Genomic DNA, 16158 nt, shown 5'->3' with positions numbered 1-16158 from the left:
CATCAAGTTTCTGTGGATCCCCTCCCATGTTGGAATATGTGGGAATGAAGGAGCAGATGTGCTGGCTGCTGAAAGAGACCATATTGAATACTTCATACCCAAGACTCTACTACAAATTAGAGGTATTGTCAGGCAACATCACCGTGACAAGGTAACTGAGGAAAGGAGGATAGAAGCACAAACCAGTGAATCTGTACGATGGTACAACATGGTTGCAGCTGGCAATCTCAATCATTATGGACGAAGAGGAGGAGGACGCGGGAGAGAATCAGTAATAGCGAGAATCTGTCTTGGATACAAATATCAATGGAGATACGGAATGGAAACAACAGTTGATTAGCGAAGTTGCAGAATCTGTGGTGAGAGTGACGGACACCGCCTTGACCACTATCTACGTGAATGTGAACACCTGAGAGACATTAGGAATATGTGTAGAATAATAAACCCCACATTGTTTGAGTTAGGAAAACACTATTTGTCAAATATTGATACTGTTCTTAAAAGATTTCCCCATTTTGCACCCGCAAGATAACGTAAGCTTTTAAGGGTTGACAGATGTTAATCTTCTTGTTTGAGGAGCTGTTCACTTGAGACAGTTAAGCAAGTCCCAGCTGTGTCTGGGTACAAGTGACAGGATGAACAACCCAGCGGGTTTTCTTCCTATTGGGGAGTGTTGTACATGCTGCTATGGCCGTGTGTCCACTCACAGGATGAGTGGCGCTGCCCAATAAACTCGCCCCTCGGGGCAAATTTAAATTAAAAACACAACCAACCAACCAACAGACAGACAGACAGACAGACAGACAGACAGACAGACAGACAGACAGACAGACAGACAGACAGACAGACAGACAGACAGACAGACAGACAGACAGACAGACAGACAAACAAACAAACAAACAAACAAACAAACAAACAAACAAACAAACAAACAAACAAACTAACTAACGAGAGAGAGAGAGAGAGAGAGAGAGAGAGAGAGAGAGAGAGAGAGAGAGAGAGAGAGAGAGGCAGAGAGAGAGAGAGAGAGGCAGAGAGAGAGAGAGAGAGGCAGAGAGAGAGAGAGAGAGGCAGAGAGAGAGAGAGAGAGGCAGAGAGAGAGAGAGAGAGGCAGAGAGAGAGAGAGAGGCAGAGAGAGAGAGAGAGAGGCAGAGAGAGAGAGAGAGGCAGAGAGAGAGAGAGAGAGGCAGAGAGAGAGAGAGAGGCAGAGAGAGAGAGAGAGGCAGAGAGAGAGAGAGAGGCAGAGAGAGAGAGAGAGGCAGAGAGAGAGAGAGAGAGGCAGAGAGAGAGAGAGAGAGGCAGAGAGAGAGAGAGAGGCAGAGAGAGAGAGAGAGGCAGAGAGAGAGAGAGAGGCAGAGAGAGAGAGAGAGGCAGAGAGAGAGAGAGAGGCAGAGAGAGAGAGAGAGGCAGAGAGAGAGAGAGAGGCAGAGAGAGAGAGAGAGGCAGAGAGAGAGAGAGAGGCAGAGAGAGAGAGAGAGGCAGAGAGAGAGAGAGAGGCAGAGAGAGAGAGAGAGGCAGAGAGAGAGAGAGAGGCAGAGAGAGAGAGAGAGAGAGAGAGAGAGAGAGAGAGAGAGAGAGAGAGAGAGAGAGAGAGAGAGAGAGAGAGAGAGAGAGAGAGAGAGAGAGAGAGGCAGAGAGAGAGAGAGAGGCAGAGAGAGAGAGAGAGAGAGAGAGAGAGAGAGAGAGAGAGAGAGAGAGAGAGAGAGAGAGGCAGAGAGAGAGAGAGAGGCAGAGAGAGAGAGAGAGGCAGAGAGAGAGAGAGAGGCAGAGAGAGAGAGAGAGGCAGAGAGAGAGAGAGGCAGAGAGAGAGAGAGGCAGAGAGAGAGAGAGAGAGAGAGAGAGAGAGAGAGAGAGAGAGAGAGAGAGAGAGAGAGAGGCAGAGAGAGAGAGAGAGGCAGAGAGAGAGAGAGAGGCAGAGAGAGAGAGAGAGGCAGAGAGAGAGAGAGAGGCAGAGAGAGAGAGAGAGGCAGAGAGAGAGAGAGAGGCAGAGAGAGAGAGAGAGGCAGAGAGAGAGAGAGAGGCAGAGAGAGAGAGAGAGGCAGAGAGAGAGAGAGAGAGAGAGGCAGAGAGAGAGAGAGAGGCAGAGAGAGAGAGAGAGGCAGAGAGAGAGAGAGAGGCAGAGAGAGAGAGAGAGAGGCAGAGAGAGAGAGAGAGGCAGAGAGAGAGAGGGAGGCAGAGAGAGAGAGAGAGGCAGAGAGAGAGAGAGAGGCAGAGAGAGAGAGAGAGGCAGAGAGAGAGAGAGAGGCAGAGAGAGAGAGAGAGAGAGAGAGAGAGAGAGAGAGAGAGAGAGAGAGAGAGAGAGAGAGAGAGAGAGAGAGAGAGAGAGAGAGAGAGAGAGAGAGAGAGAGAGAGAGAGAGAGAGAGAGAGAGAGAGAGAGAGAGAGAGAGAGAGAGAGAGAGAGAGAGAGAGAGAGGCAGAGAGAGAGAGAGAGGCAGAGAGAGAGAGAGAGGCAGAGAGAGAGAGAGAGGCAGAGAGAGAGAGAGGCAGAGAGAGAGAGAGGCAGAGAGAGAGAGAGAGAGAGAGAGAGAGAGAGAGAGAGAGAGAGAGAGAGAGAGAGAGAGAGAGAGAGAGAGAGAGAGAGAGAGAGAGAGAGAGAGAGAGAGAGAGAGAGAGAGAGAGAGAGAGAGAGAGAGGCAGAGAGAGAGAGAGGCAGAGAGAGAGAGAGAGGCAGAGAGAGAGAGAGAGGCAGAGAGAGAGAGAGGCAGAGAGAGAGAGAGCAGAGAGAGAGAGAGAGAGAGAGAGAGAGAGAGAGAGAGAGAGAGAGAGAGAGAGAGAGAGAGAGAGAGAGAGAGAGAGAGAGAGAGAGAGAGAGAGAGAGAGAGAGAGAGAGAGGCAGAGAGAGAGAGAGAGAGAGAGAGAGGCAGAGAGAGAGAGGCAGAGAGAGAGAGAGAGAGAGAGGCAGAGAGAGAGAGAGAGAGGCAGAGAGAGAGAGAGAGAGAGAGAGAGAGAGAGAGAGAGAGAGAGAGAGAGAGAGAGAGAGAGAGAGAGAGAGAGAGAGAGAGAGAGAGAGAGAGAGAGAGAGGCAGAGAGAGGCAGAGAGAGGCAGAGAGAGAGAGAGAGAGAGAGAGAGAGAGAGAGAGAGAGAGGCAGAGAGAGGCAGAGAGAGGCAGAGAGAGAGAGAGAGAGAGAGGGAGGCAGAGAGAGGCAGAGAGAGAGAGAGAGAGAGAGAGAGAGAGAGAGAGGCAGAGAGAGAGAGAGGCAGAGAGAGGCAGAGAGAGAGAGAGAGAGAGAGAGAGAGAGAGAGAGAGGCAGAGAGAGGCAGAGAGAGAGAGAGAGAGAGAGAGAGAGAGAGAGAGAGAGAGAGAGAGAGAGAGAGAGAGAGAGAGAGAGAGAGAGAGAGAGAGAGAGGGGCAGAGAGAGGCAGAGAGAGGCAGAGAGAGAGAGAGAGAGAGAGAGAGAGAGAGAGAGAGAGAGAGAGAGAGAGGGGCAGAGAGAGGCAGAGAGAGGCAGAGAGAGAGAGAGAGAGAGAGAGAGAGAGAGAGAGAGAGAGAGAGAGAGAGAGAGAGAGAGAGAGAGAGAGAGAGAGAGAGAGAGAGAGAGAGAGAGAGAGAGAGAGAGAGAGAGAGAGAGAGAGATAGAGGATAGAGGGTGAGGAGGATAAAGAGCGAGAAGATGATAGAGAGCGAGGAGCGGAGGAGAGAGGAGTGGTAGAGTAGTGTAGGAGACCCAGCCAGCAGAGAGAAGGGGGGGGGGGTGTTATCCTAGGGTTACTTGAGGTGAGGTGAGGAGGGAGGTGGTGTGTAGTGACCCGTGAGACCAGGCACCTCTCACACCCAGAGGCGCCGGGGTCACCACCTCAACACAAGACCAGGCTCCAAGTCCACCCCCACTTCAACCTCTCCCAGTACACCCCACCACCCACACAACCACTCCCAGGGCACCTACCACCCACCACAACCACCCCCAGTACACCCCACCACCCACACAACCACTCCCAGGGCACCTACCACCCACCACAACCACCCCCAGTACACCCCACCACCCACACAACCACTCCCAGGGCACCCCACCTCAACCTCTCCCAGTACACCCCCACCACCCACCACAACCACTCCCAGGGCACCTACCACCCCCAGTGCACCCCACCACTACCATCCCCAGTGCACCCCCACCACTAACCACAACCACTCCCAGGGCACCTACCACCCCCAGTGCACCCTACCACTACCACCCCCAGTGCACCTCACCACTACCACTTCATTTTTTTGGGGGGGGGAGTAAAGAGGAAGGAGAGGCATAGGTCAAGGGAAGTTTAGATTATTATTATTATTAACATCTTTACTAACAAAATTAATTACAATTTTGCCTAATCTGAGGATTTCGATTAAGTCTTATTAAAGTGAAGATAATGCTGGTATTCACTGTCACGCAGGACAGAGGGTCATACATAAGACAATAGGTCTAAACTGTAGGTGGAAGCACATATATATCATGGTTACAATCAATGTTTTAATGTATGGATATGTGAAAACAACTTTCTATTGTGCACTGCCACACAAGGGCAGGGATGGGTTTATAAGTGATGCAGCCTAGAAGTAATATAAATAAAAAAAAATTCTTCATTCTTTAAAATGGACAAGCAAATTTTGGATAAATTGTTAGGATGTCGTCCAGAACACCCGAGTCAATAAAATACAGTAGTTACACAGTTGGTGGTACAAGAGGCCAGGAGGTCTAAAGTCCTTTACGATTTCACATTCAACAATATAGTGTTTTAGTGAATGCATTAAAGGTTTATCACAGAGTTTACAATCTGAGTATTCTGGTAGTGGCTCAGCCTCACTAACCTGCCAGATGTGTCTATAGCCAAGGCGAATTCGTGCAATGACTACATCACATTGCCTGATCCGATTACTGTGCTGACCATACAAATACCTATTATTACAAAACTTGTCATAGCTTTTAATACTGCAGCTTTCAGGTCTCTAGGCATTTCTTAGTTCTTCTAAATCTAAATTAATTTCTTTAATTTGTATGTTTCTAATAATTGCATTAGATAGTCCAAAGTCATAATCAATGTTTTCTTTCCTGCAAGCCTCATTGGCCAATCGATCTACAAAGACATGTTTTCCAACTCTAACATAGGATGAGATCCACACAAATTTTATACAAGAGATATTATCATTGGCAAAAATTACATTCCACTTAATATTACAAGCTACTTCCGACATACATTGTGATGGGTTATTTAAGGACTGCAGAGCACTTTTAGAGTCACAGAAAATAACTCCACCACCATTGGTTTTCAGTGGCTATATAAATGGCCAATAGCTCGGTCTGTGTCATGCTTGCCCAGTTGTTCAATCTCTGTGTACGAGACATGATCATTTTATTACCTTTATATACTGCACATGCACAACCTGTTCTACCAGTGCCTAACTGGTAGAACGGAAGGGAAGTTACTGGTAGGGAAGTTTAGAAGTGGGAAATGCAGTGTGAGGTATGAAAGCAGGCAGGCTGTCCGCCTTGCTGACACGATGTGTGGGTGTTGGCAGCTAAGCTAAGCTTGCTCTCTCTTGTCAGGGAGCTGTGAGTGTGTGGGAGGTTCTTCACATGTGTTTCACCATATATGGATGTCTATAGATGAATACTGTGTAGCATTCATATATATATGAATGCTACAAGCACTCCGATGCTTCTACACATGTTGTTCTGTTTAAGGCTCTTTATTATTATTGTTTATTGAGTTATTCATACATACACATACATATATATATCTATATACATATGCATATACACAACTTTACACATATACACATACATACTCAATTTTTCCAATTATTGGGGGAAGGATTTCTGTCAGTATTTCATCTGGGAATTATGTACTGTGAGGCGGAGTTTTCATCTAGTGAATCGCGGCTCTTGGGCCACCAGCTGTGGGAGCGGGGCGTCTCATAATAATAATTTATTTAGGGACAGTACATACATAGTTGCAGAGTTACAGTACAAACATTCTGTTAGATTTAAAGATAGAGGTAGTACATACAATACCTAAAGCCACTAGTACGCATAGCGTTTCGGGCAAGGAGAGGTGGGGAAAAAAACACTTAGACTGAAACTAATAGTAATTGAGCTTAAAGTATAAATTGTGTTGAATGAAAAAAAAATAATAAAAGATAAAAAAAAAAGGGAGGGGGGGAACATGGTAGAAAATAGCCAATATACAAGTTGGTCAACAAACGGCATTTTTTTTTTTTTAATAGTAAGACATGGGTTGACATTTAGAAGTAAGGTAGGTTACATGGAGTTAATTAGGTAGTACTTAGTTTTCATCTTAAACTGGTTGAGAGAGATAAAATCTTTGACATAATTGGGAAGGTCATTCCACATTCTGGGTCCCTTGATTTGTAGAGCATTCTCATCATGGAGTTACTCATCTTGGAGTAACCTGTCTAACATTGGGTCCTCCAATATTTCAATGGTGTTCCACGCCCTGATGGCTTGGCGCTGCAGTGTGATGTTTAGTGGCTGTATGTTCAGGAGCTCATGGAGCTCCTGGATTGTCTGATCATATGGTGGACGGTGTTTTGCTGCTCTCCTTAGCGCCTTATTTTGCACTGCTTGCAGTTTCTGCATGTTAGTTTTCTTTATGGTGTGTAGTGGTACTGGGGGATACTCTAGATGCGACCGAACTAGAGCCTTAGAGGTGGATCTGAATGTTTGTACCGAGGTACCGACCGAGGTTTGTACCGAGGTACCTGTTTGTACTGAGGTACCGAGGTACTGAGGTTTGTACCGAGGTACCAAGGTTTGTACCGAGGTACCGAGGTTTGTACCGAGGTGTCGGTATGTTTGTACCGACACTGCAAATTTAATGAGTACGGTTATGTAAAAACAGAGGAGTACTGCAGACAGTTACAAAAGGACCATCATAAACTCGACGAGTGCTAACAAATGGTTGCTAGCATTAAATCCCAACATGTGTAAGGAAATCAAAATGAGAAAGGAAAAAAGTAAACCAAGAGGTATCTACACCCTAAGGAGAAAGCAACTACAGGAATTGGAGACAAAAACAGTTTGGGAGTGGATATAATTTCAGGCATCGAGTCATTTCTTCGCAAACGTCGTCGTTTCTTCATCTTCTGATGTTTGGTTTGGTCATCGTATAATTCCAAATTTATAATTCTATTTATACAACATTAACACCAGATAGACACAAACAGGGTAATATCAGCAGCATATGCGATGCTGGCAAACATTGGAATGCCATTTAGAAACCCAAACTAGGACTTCCATAGTGTAAGAGGGGTGATTTTCCAGCCTAATCTTATGTCTGAATAGGTGCTTTCAACTGCTAGCACAGTCTAACCTCCTTATTCATGATCAAATTGTATTCAGGTTTGGTGTCATTGGGATTCCCGCCTTGTCCAAATTCAAGATATTTTTGTTGTGCTTGCTAACTCATCTGATTTAGTGACAATCAACACGATTTGATTATCACACGGAGTGGTGACTCTAGACAGCAGGGGCAGACTTTTGAAGTAGAGTGGCATTAGGGGGTGAGGCATGGGCCTCAACAGTTGGTCTTTCCCTTTACATTACATCCCCTCAAAACCCCCTTAAAAACACATGGTGCCATAAACCTGGTAGAGCCATCTAGCAAGACACTTGAATACTATTTCTTGGTGGAAGGGAGAACAGGTGCCTCTACCAATCACTGGATAGCTTGGGTAGGCTGAATTTATTTGACTAATGCTTTTCAGATTATGTTTTTGCATCCTAATAACTATTAAATGTTCAGCAACTTTTGCTACATCATAAGGGGCAGAGGTCTTTTAACACAATGCAAACTGCAACAGAAATGTTCCAAAATTATAATAATTCATTGTCATAGGACAGGCAGCCAGATATATACTGTATACATGTCGAGTTTATACCGAGGTCCTTCCTCACCAAGGTCAAATTACTGACCCCTCCCAGGATGCAACCCCACAACAAGCTGACTAACTCCTGGGTACCTACTTACAGCAAGGTGAACAGGTCATTAGGTGATAGGAAATGCACCCAACCATTTCTGTCCTGCCTGGAATCAGCTTAGTTTGCAGAATGTTTGGGCTATTGAAAAGGTGATAGTTCCTTATCATGAAGAAAAAAGTAGCAATGCATGCAAGCATAAAAGATTATTGTGGCGATCACATCACCTGTAGTCATATCAATATACAGTTGCCTCAACATTATCTGTTACCCCTGACAGGCAGTGTGGCAGAGCTTGCCACACCGCAACAAACTCGCGAACCTTACTCTGCAACCGAAGAAGAAGACCCACCTTGGAAAGCCTGGTGATTACTGGTCACAAAGACCCAACCCAGGGCTAAGGTGTCCATATACACATTGAGCACTGGAGGATGAAGGCATCATGAAAATGATCCCCAAAGAGGAAACCAGTGACTCAAAAGCTGGTAAAAGACAAATGGAACTCATACGTGATGATCCCGGTGATGATGAATAGGGTGGAACCGGAGAAACCAGAATGACACTCAAAGCCAAAACCTGACCAACACCATGCAGACAAAGTGCAAGTGCACAACCACTCAACCAAACGGCAAGTAATCTGGGGCCTCTTCAACACTAGACAGAGACAAACCTGCAGGTAGAGCAGTCACTAATAGCAAGAAAGGGAAGATGGCCGAGAATTCCAGACCAGGCCCAACCAAGTGTCGGGGAATAGGGTAAGAAAGGCGATTTGGGGAAGGCCCAGATATTCAGAAGGGAGGCAGGGGGGAGTGACTGGGTATGTGGATGGTAGGGAATGGGGAGGGACCAAGAGTAGCTGAAGGCAGCCCAGCTAGTAAGTCTATCGAAGTCCTAGTTTGGATATCTTGTACATTAGGCCATGTGTGCCAGACTTTGTCAAAAGCTTTTGATACATTTCTGAGCATTACATTGCCAGAAACTATCAGCTGCCCACCCACTCTCAGCCACTTACCCGCTCTCGGCTGCCTGCTCACTCTCTGCCACCCACCCATCCACATGCTCTCAACCAAGCTTTCTGCCACCCATTTCCAGGTGCCCACCCATGACTGCTAGCCTATTCATCTGCGACCACAAAAAAAAATATACAAATATAGCTGTACTATTTGGTATATTTTCCTACAATATGGGGACTTTTCTTTTCTTCTGGACCTACTTATCATGCCTGGGGTAGCCTGGTCCTAACCCTGTCAAGCTGCCCAGCCAAGTATTCTTCCCTCGCATGATTCAAATCATGCTGTTCTGCTTATGAAAAAGTTTCTTACCAAAATTTGTTTTACTGTATATTTAAATAACTTTTGCTAAGGTCATGTCTGATAGCACCAGTAATCAACATGGTAGTGTTAAGAAGAAGCAAGTATGCAATCCATTAAAGCCGAGTGATTTAACTTGTGAAAATGGCCATTCATTTGTTTACATTTCTGATAAGAAATTCGGCTAACTTAGATGACCATTTAGCTTTGATGGGGGTGGGCCACCTATGATGCAAATTACTGAACACAAACAGTACTTACCTAACAAGGGCAAGGAGCAGGATTCCCCCAGCAGAGAGGCCCCACCCAGCAGCAGCAAAAGCTGCTGGCAGTGTCAAGCATCCTGTGCCAACAATGAGGTTAAACACATAGATCAACCCCGTCTGTAAGAGAAAAGTTGTAAGACACTATTAGTTAGAGTCACAAGTGAAAGTTGCTCTACATATTAATTTAAGTTCAATATTTTCAGTTAGTACAGTGAATTATGCTTATATTAGCAGAAAATATGCATCAAAGAGACAAAAAATCAAGCGGTGAATGTAGAAGCTCTCAGGCACATTGGCTCTGGTACCATAGGAACACCCACAAAATTATCAGGCCTCTGAACTTGCACAGGCCAATCCAACACCAGGACAAGAATCTGGTGCTTATAGAGGCAAGAGGAGCATGGGTAGCCAAAATGCACACAATCCCGCACAGAAAATAATGGAAATTACATGTATAGGTGGGTATGGGGAGCTACTGAGGCTGCTTAGGTTACATCAAGGTCTGTTAACTTCATTTTCTCTGTAGGATGGGATTCAATAGATCCCCCCAGCCAATTAAGAACTGAAGTTTGTGCAGCCTTCCAGGTTTCAATTCAGTGTTTTTTAATGCCAATGGTAATTTCTGTTGTTTCTGTTAGTTTGCCTGTTAGGTAAAGGAGTTTTTTATTTCTCAAGTGTTTTCAGCAGTTCAACAGATTATTAGCCTTTCACTACTTATTGGATTTGCATAGCCTCATCGTTCTTGTGTAACTCTTGATCATGTAATTACCTAAGTGTAGTTACAGGATGAGAGCTACGCTCGTGGTGTCCCGTCTTCCCAGCACTCTTTGTCATATAACGCTTTGAAATTACTGACAGTTTTGGCCTCCACCACCTTCTCATCTAACTTGTTCCAACCGTCTATCACTCTGTTTCCAAAAGCGAATTTTTTTATATTCCTCCGGCAGCTTTGTTTCATTAGTTTAAATCTATGACCTCTTGTTCTTGAACTTCCGGGTCTCAGAACTTCTTTTCTATCAATTTTATCGATTCCTGTTACCATTTTGTACGTAGTGATCATATTGCCTCTTTTTCTACTATCCTCTAGTTTTTGCATATTTAATGCCTCTAACCTCTCCTCGTAGCTCTTATTCTTCAGTTCTGGGAGCCACTTAATGGCATGTCTTTGCACCTTTTCCAGTTTGTTGATGTGCTTCTTAAGATATGGGCACCACACAACCGCTGCATATTCCAGCTTTCCAATAATAGGAGAACTCCTATTTCAATTAAGCCCTGATGCTAAGAAAATAGTTAGAGGGATAGAAGCCCTAAACCAGAAAATAATAAACACAGAATATGTGGTCATATTCAATGAAACATGTTTGAAAGAAAACCTGCTGCCAGTATACACCAGTATATGTATAAATATATATATAATAATTGTCGTTTATTCAGTCGAGTTGGTCAAGTTATAATATACGTTGGTGGAACAAATTGGACAAAGTGTCCAGTATGGACACTACTGGTATTCATGTAAGTCAACTTACCACTGGAGAATACTGCTCTCCTGGGTGTAAGCCGACGGAGTTAGGCATAATAGTGGTGCTATAGGAGTGTCAGGCGACCATCAGGGACATACACACTGTGGCCAACAAACTATCAACAAAAGTCTGTCCTCCCCCACAACACTTGACAGTCTCGTGTAGCAATCACCTCGACATAAAGATCTCCGGAGTCCCAAATCACCATAAATATCCTTTTCAACTCAATAAATATTATATTTGTTGATCAGTTTTAAATGAAGGTCTTATTATAAAGTTTTATAACTCGTTTACGGAAATTTTATTTACACACTTGAGATTGAAATTAAGGATGAGAAACTGTGGGATATTAAATATATCTTTTATGTCCAGGACTTAACAGCTGACGCAGAGGTGTAAACAAATATGAGAGCCTCGCAGTGCGCCGCCAGCACCACCACCACCGTCGCTCTACCGTCACTACTACCACAAGCACCACCACCACCGTCGCTCTACCGTCACTACTACCACAAGCACCACCACCACCGTCGCTCTACCGTCACTACTACCACAAGCACCACCACCACCGTCGCTCTACCATCATTACTACCACAAGCACCACCACTACCGTCGCTCTACCATCACCACTACCACAAGCACCACCACCACCGTCGCTCTACCGTCACTACTACCACAAGCACCACCACCACCGTCGCTCTACCATCATTACTACCACAAGCACCACCACTACCGTCGCTCTACCATCACCACTACCACAAGCACCACCACCGTCGCTCTACCGTCACCACAACCACAAGCACCACCACCACCGTCGCTCTACCGTCACCACTACCACAAGCACCACCACCGTCGCTCTACCGTCACCACTACCACAAGCACCACCACCACCGTCGCTCTACCATCACTACTACCACAAGCACCACCACCGTCGCTCTACCGTCACCACTACCACAAGCACCACCACCACCGTCGCTCTACCATCACTACTACCACAAGCACCACCACCACCGTCGCTCTACCGTCACCACAACCACAAGCACCACCACCACCGTCGCTCTACCGTCACCACTACCACAAGCACCACCACCACCGTCGCTCTACCGTCACCACAACCACAAGCACCACCACCACCGTCGCTCTACCGTCACCACTACCACAAGCACCACCACCGTCGCTCTACCGTCACCACTACCACAAGCACCACCACCACCGTCGCTCTACCATCATTACTACCACAAGCACCACCACCACCGTCGCTCTACCGTCACCACTACCACAAGCACCATCACCACCGTCGCTCTACCGTCACCACTACCACAAGCACCATCACCACCGTCGCTCTACCGTCACCACTACCACAAGCACCACCACCACCGTCGCTCTACCATCATTACTTCCAAAGGCACCGCCACCGCCAGTTTCCCTACTAACAGCAGTACCACCAGTGCTACTAACATGGCAATTCTCACCACCACCATTTCTACCAGCAATGGCAAAACTACCACCGCCATCAGCAAGAAAACCATTACTACCAGTAGTATATAGCACTACTACAAGCAATATATAGCACCACCACCACCATCATTAAAAGCAGCACCACTACAGCTTTATGTCACTTCCAATAGTACCACTTGGGCTGAACGGTAGAGTGACGGTCTCGAATCATGCAGGTCGGCGTTCAATCCCCGACAGTCCTAGTGGTTGGGCACCATTCCTTCCCCTCCGTCCCATTCCAAACCCTTATCCGGATCCCTTCCTAGTGGTATTTAGTCCTAATGGCTTGGCGCTTTCCCCTGATAGTTTCCTACCTTTCCTACCACAACAAATACTACTGCAACTACCATCAATATTAGTTACTTCCACTGCTGCAAATATAATGGCAACGCCAACAACCATTACTAGCAACACTAGTACCATTACTAGCAACACTAGTACCATTACTAGCAACACTAGTACCATTACTAGCAACAGCACCACTACAACTATAACCACCATCACTACTACCACGTTTTCCTTTCGCCTGAATTTACCTGAGGGGCCACCATCTCTCTAGTGGCCTCGACGAGGACAGAAAGATGGCTTGTCATAGGTCCCCCAATTTGTCCTGATGATTTTATCGAGCTTGATCTTGAATTGCAGCAGTGTTTGGGCAATTACGGCTTCGGCTGGTAGGCAGTTCCAGTGGTTTATAACCCTATGGGCAAGAAAACCTTATGTTTTCAGTCCTACATTGTGGCTTGTTGGGTTTGAAACTGTTGCTCCTTTTTGTGTAACATCTGACCTTTCGAAGACGTGTAGTTTAACAGTTTTTTAGTTTAGTTCATTTATTATGCACCCCATACCCATCTTGTGGGCGGTAGTGGAAAGGGTTACAGAGGCACATAATGGGCTCAGGGACTGAACCCCACAATTCATTTAGCTAAGCAAGTTACAATCTTGATGAGCTAGTTACAAAATTCAGTATAAGTCGTCACATCAACAATGGGTTCGAGATCGACCTCAAGTACAGTTTCTAAAATTAAGCAACTGACATATGTGGCGAGCTAGTGTCACAATTGATATGTTTGTCCTGCACACCGCTCCCCATCCAGTGGGCAGCGGTGGATAGGTTACAATCACTTAGTTACTACCTACAGTTAGCAAATAGGGGATATTTGGCTAAAATTTCTGGTAGCAGATCATTTTGAATGAAATATTTACACATCGCTGGAACATTGGTTATAGAATTGTTTAACATCCTCCAAATTGTTCATAATTTTAAAAAGTTTCAATGAGATCCGCCCTGTCATGCCTGGCTTGCAGTGTTGTTAGCCCTGTGGCCCTCAACCACTCCTGGTATGAGAGTTGATGTACAGTAGTTCCAGAATGGTTTTTGTTATCCAGTGTTGTACTTTCTCCAGAGAAGTTATATCTTTCATAAGATTAGGTTTCAATATAATCCGATTAATGCACCTGAGATATTACAACAATAGTAAAGTCAATTTTATTCAGGAAAGTACATACATAGTTGATTTACAAACATAATGTTGGATTTATAGATAGAGCTAGTACATACAATACCTAAAGCCACTAGTACGCATAGCGTTTTGGGCAAAAAGACTTTCCCGTGCCGGGAATCGAACCCGGGCCTCGCGGGTGAGAGCCGCGTATCCTAGCCACTAGACAACACGGGATATAGCATCATTTTCATAACTTGAGAATATTCTCTGTTTAGGACAAAGGTTCACTTGCCAGTTTACATGTAGACTATTACTGGAACCGTAATATGCTTCTGGACCATCACAAATATCATAAGAACTATCCAGGCGGTTTGACGCAGGGTTTGGTGTCTCATGGTTGTGGATTTGCTCTGAGAACAAACTGAATTAAGACATCTAGAGCACTAGTTCCCACACTGGGAGCCATGGCCCTTCTGGGGAACATTTTTTAATTTGTAAGGGCCCATAAGTTGAGGCAGTGTACAGGTATCTGTACACTGTACACTGTACAGTGTACAGGCAGTGCCTGTACACTGCCTCAACTTTTGAGTCTGTCTGTACATGACAAACTCAGTAGCCCCAGGTGTGGATGAAATTCAATCCAAAGTCATGAAGGAACTAGCAGAGGAATTATGCCTACCGCTGAGACTGAATTTCAGAAAATCTTTGGACCAAGGGATAGTTTCCTTAGATTGGAAATATGCAAATATCACCCGTATTAAAAAAAAAAAAAGCAGAAAGAGCTCAGCAGAAAACTACCGTTCGATCAGCTCGACATCACACATCTGCAAGTTCGTGGAGAGAATCCCAAGGAATGTAATCATTCATCATCTCACAGTGAACATTCTCGTAAAATAGACACAATATGGGTTTGTTAAAAATAGTTTCTGCCTTACAAACTTGCTCACATATTTGGAAACGGTAACCAGCTACTCAGACAAGGGACTTCCGGTGGATCTAATATACATGGATTTTGCTAAAGATTTTGATAAGATATCACAAGAAAGACTGGCAAGGAAATTACAGATCCATGGAATAAATGGTAGAATACTAGAATGGATAAAAATAAATTTATTTACTTATTTATATACAAGAAGGCACATTTGGTTTATGTGAGTATATTATAAAAGTACTGACAGTACAGATAAAACAGTCATGCTAAATGGGAAGGATTCTGACTGGAGCCCTTTTTGTCATATACCTCAATGACTTAGATGAAATTATTACGTCACAACATCAAACTTGCAAATGACACTAAGATCTATGGTAAGGTGGGAAGTGAAAATGATACTGAAGTTTTACACAAAGATCTACATGAACTCCACAAATGGCCAGAAAACTGGCGAATGCGTTTTTAATGTCGAAAAATTTTACCATTCTGAACAATTTGGAGGATGTTGATCCAGACAATTTTTTCAAAAGGTCAGATGTAACACAAACAAGGAGCAGCGGTTTCAAGCTCAACAAGCCACAATGTAGGACTGAGAACAGATGCTTTTTCACCCACATGATGAAAAAGCAGGGAGCCGTAAATGCCGAAATTGCTGAACTGCAAATAAATCCAGCTGCAAATAATTATCAGAACAAATTGGGGGACTTTTGATAAGCCGTTGGCTTCTTGCCTTCGTCGAGGCCACTAGTGTATTAGTGGCCCTCAGGTAACTTCAGGTATTCTCTAGCTCGTATGTACTGAGACCAGGAAGTGGGACTTGGATTTTGGATTTGATATTCAAAGGGCTTGGAAACGATGGGGGAGGAAGAGGAATGGGGAGGTGAAATTCTGGAAAAGGATTTGGGTGTGGAGAAAGGAGGCTTGAAAATTGGGTGGCCTGTCCACCATAGGTTGGCATGAGGTGTGGGTCTGGTTAGTGTGAGTTAGATGGGTGTGTGTTGTGTAGGGTTGTCAGCGCATTGGCTGGGGTGGCGAGTGTGGGTGTCTTAGCTGGTGTCTGGTTTCCCTTGAGCCGGTGGTGTTAGCTTCAGAAGGCTGATCTTAGCAACATCAGGCTAGTGGCACCTCTTGCAGAACAAAAAAGGTTTTTATTGTTAGTTTTATTTGTTTGTTGTTTAGGTATAAATCGGGTCCGGGATGGTCCACTCATCCGAGTCTTCTGGTAGTCCGCTCAGTATTTAAGGTCTCTCGAAGGTCTTCAATTCAAACATTTGTTG

The 16158-nt window shown here is 45.1% G+C and overlaps 1 protein-coding gene and 1 non-coding gene across 3 annotated transcripts in view; both read right to left on the bottom strand.

The window, feature by feature from the left end:
• The window catches only part of LOC123745355 (transmembrane protein 104), a 58381-nt gene extending 46973 nt beyond the window's left edge, over nt 1-11408 (bottom strand). For both annotated transcript variants that reach the window (XM_045725845.2, XM_045725852.2), the window contains exons 1-2: nt 11018-11408; nt 9487-9608 (exon numbers count right to left, since the gene is read on the bottom strand). In XM_045725845.2, the coding sequence (XP_045581801.1) occupies nt 9487-9608; nt 11018-11065 (170 nt within the window). In that variant the 5' untranslated portion in view covers nt 11066-11408. The remainder of the gene's footprint in view (nt 1-9486; nt 9609-11017) is intronic.
• A 2704-nt stretch (nt 11409-14112) lies between these two features.
• On the bottom strand, nt 14113-14184 carry TRNAE-CUC (transfer RNA glutamic acid (anticodon CUC)). The gene has a single exon. It is a non-coding gene; the product is annotated as a tRNA-Glu (tRNA).
• Between the last annotated feature and the right edge of the window lie 1974 nt (nt 14185-16158).

This window comes from Procambarus clarkii, chromosome 10 (assembly GCF_040958095.1).
Source record: "Procambarus clarkii isolate CNS0578487 chromosome 10, FALCON_Pclarkii_2.0, whole genome shotgun sequence".
In the NCBI taxonomy this organism is placed as follows: Eukaryota; Metazoa; Arthropoda; class Malacostraca; order Decapoda; family Cambaridae; genus Procambarus; species Procambarus clarkii.
The sequence above is the reverse complement of the archived record's forward strand: the minus strand, read 5'-3'. Positions and strand labels throughout refer to the sequence as shown.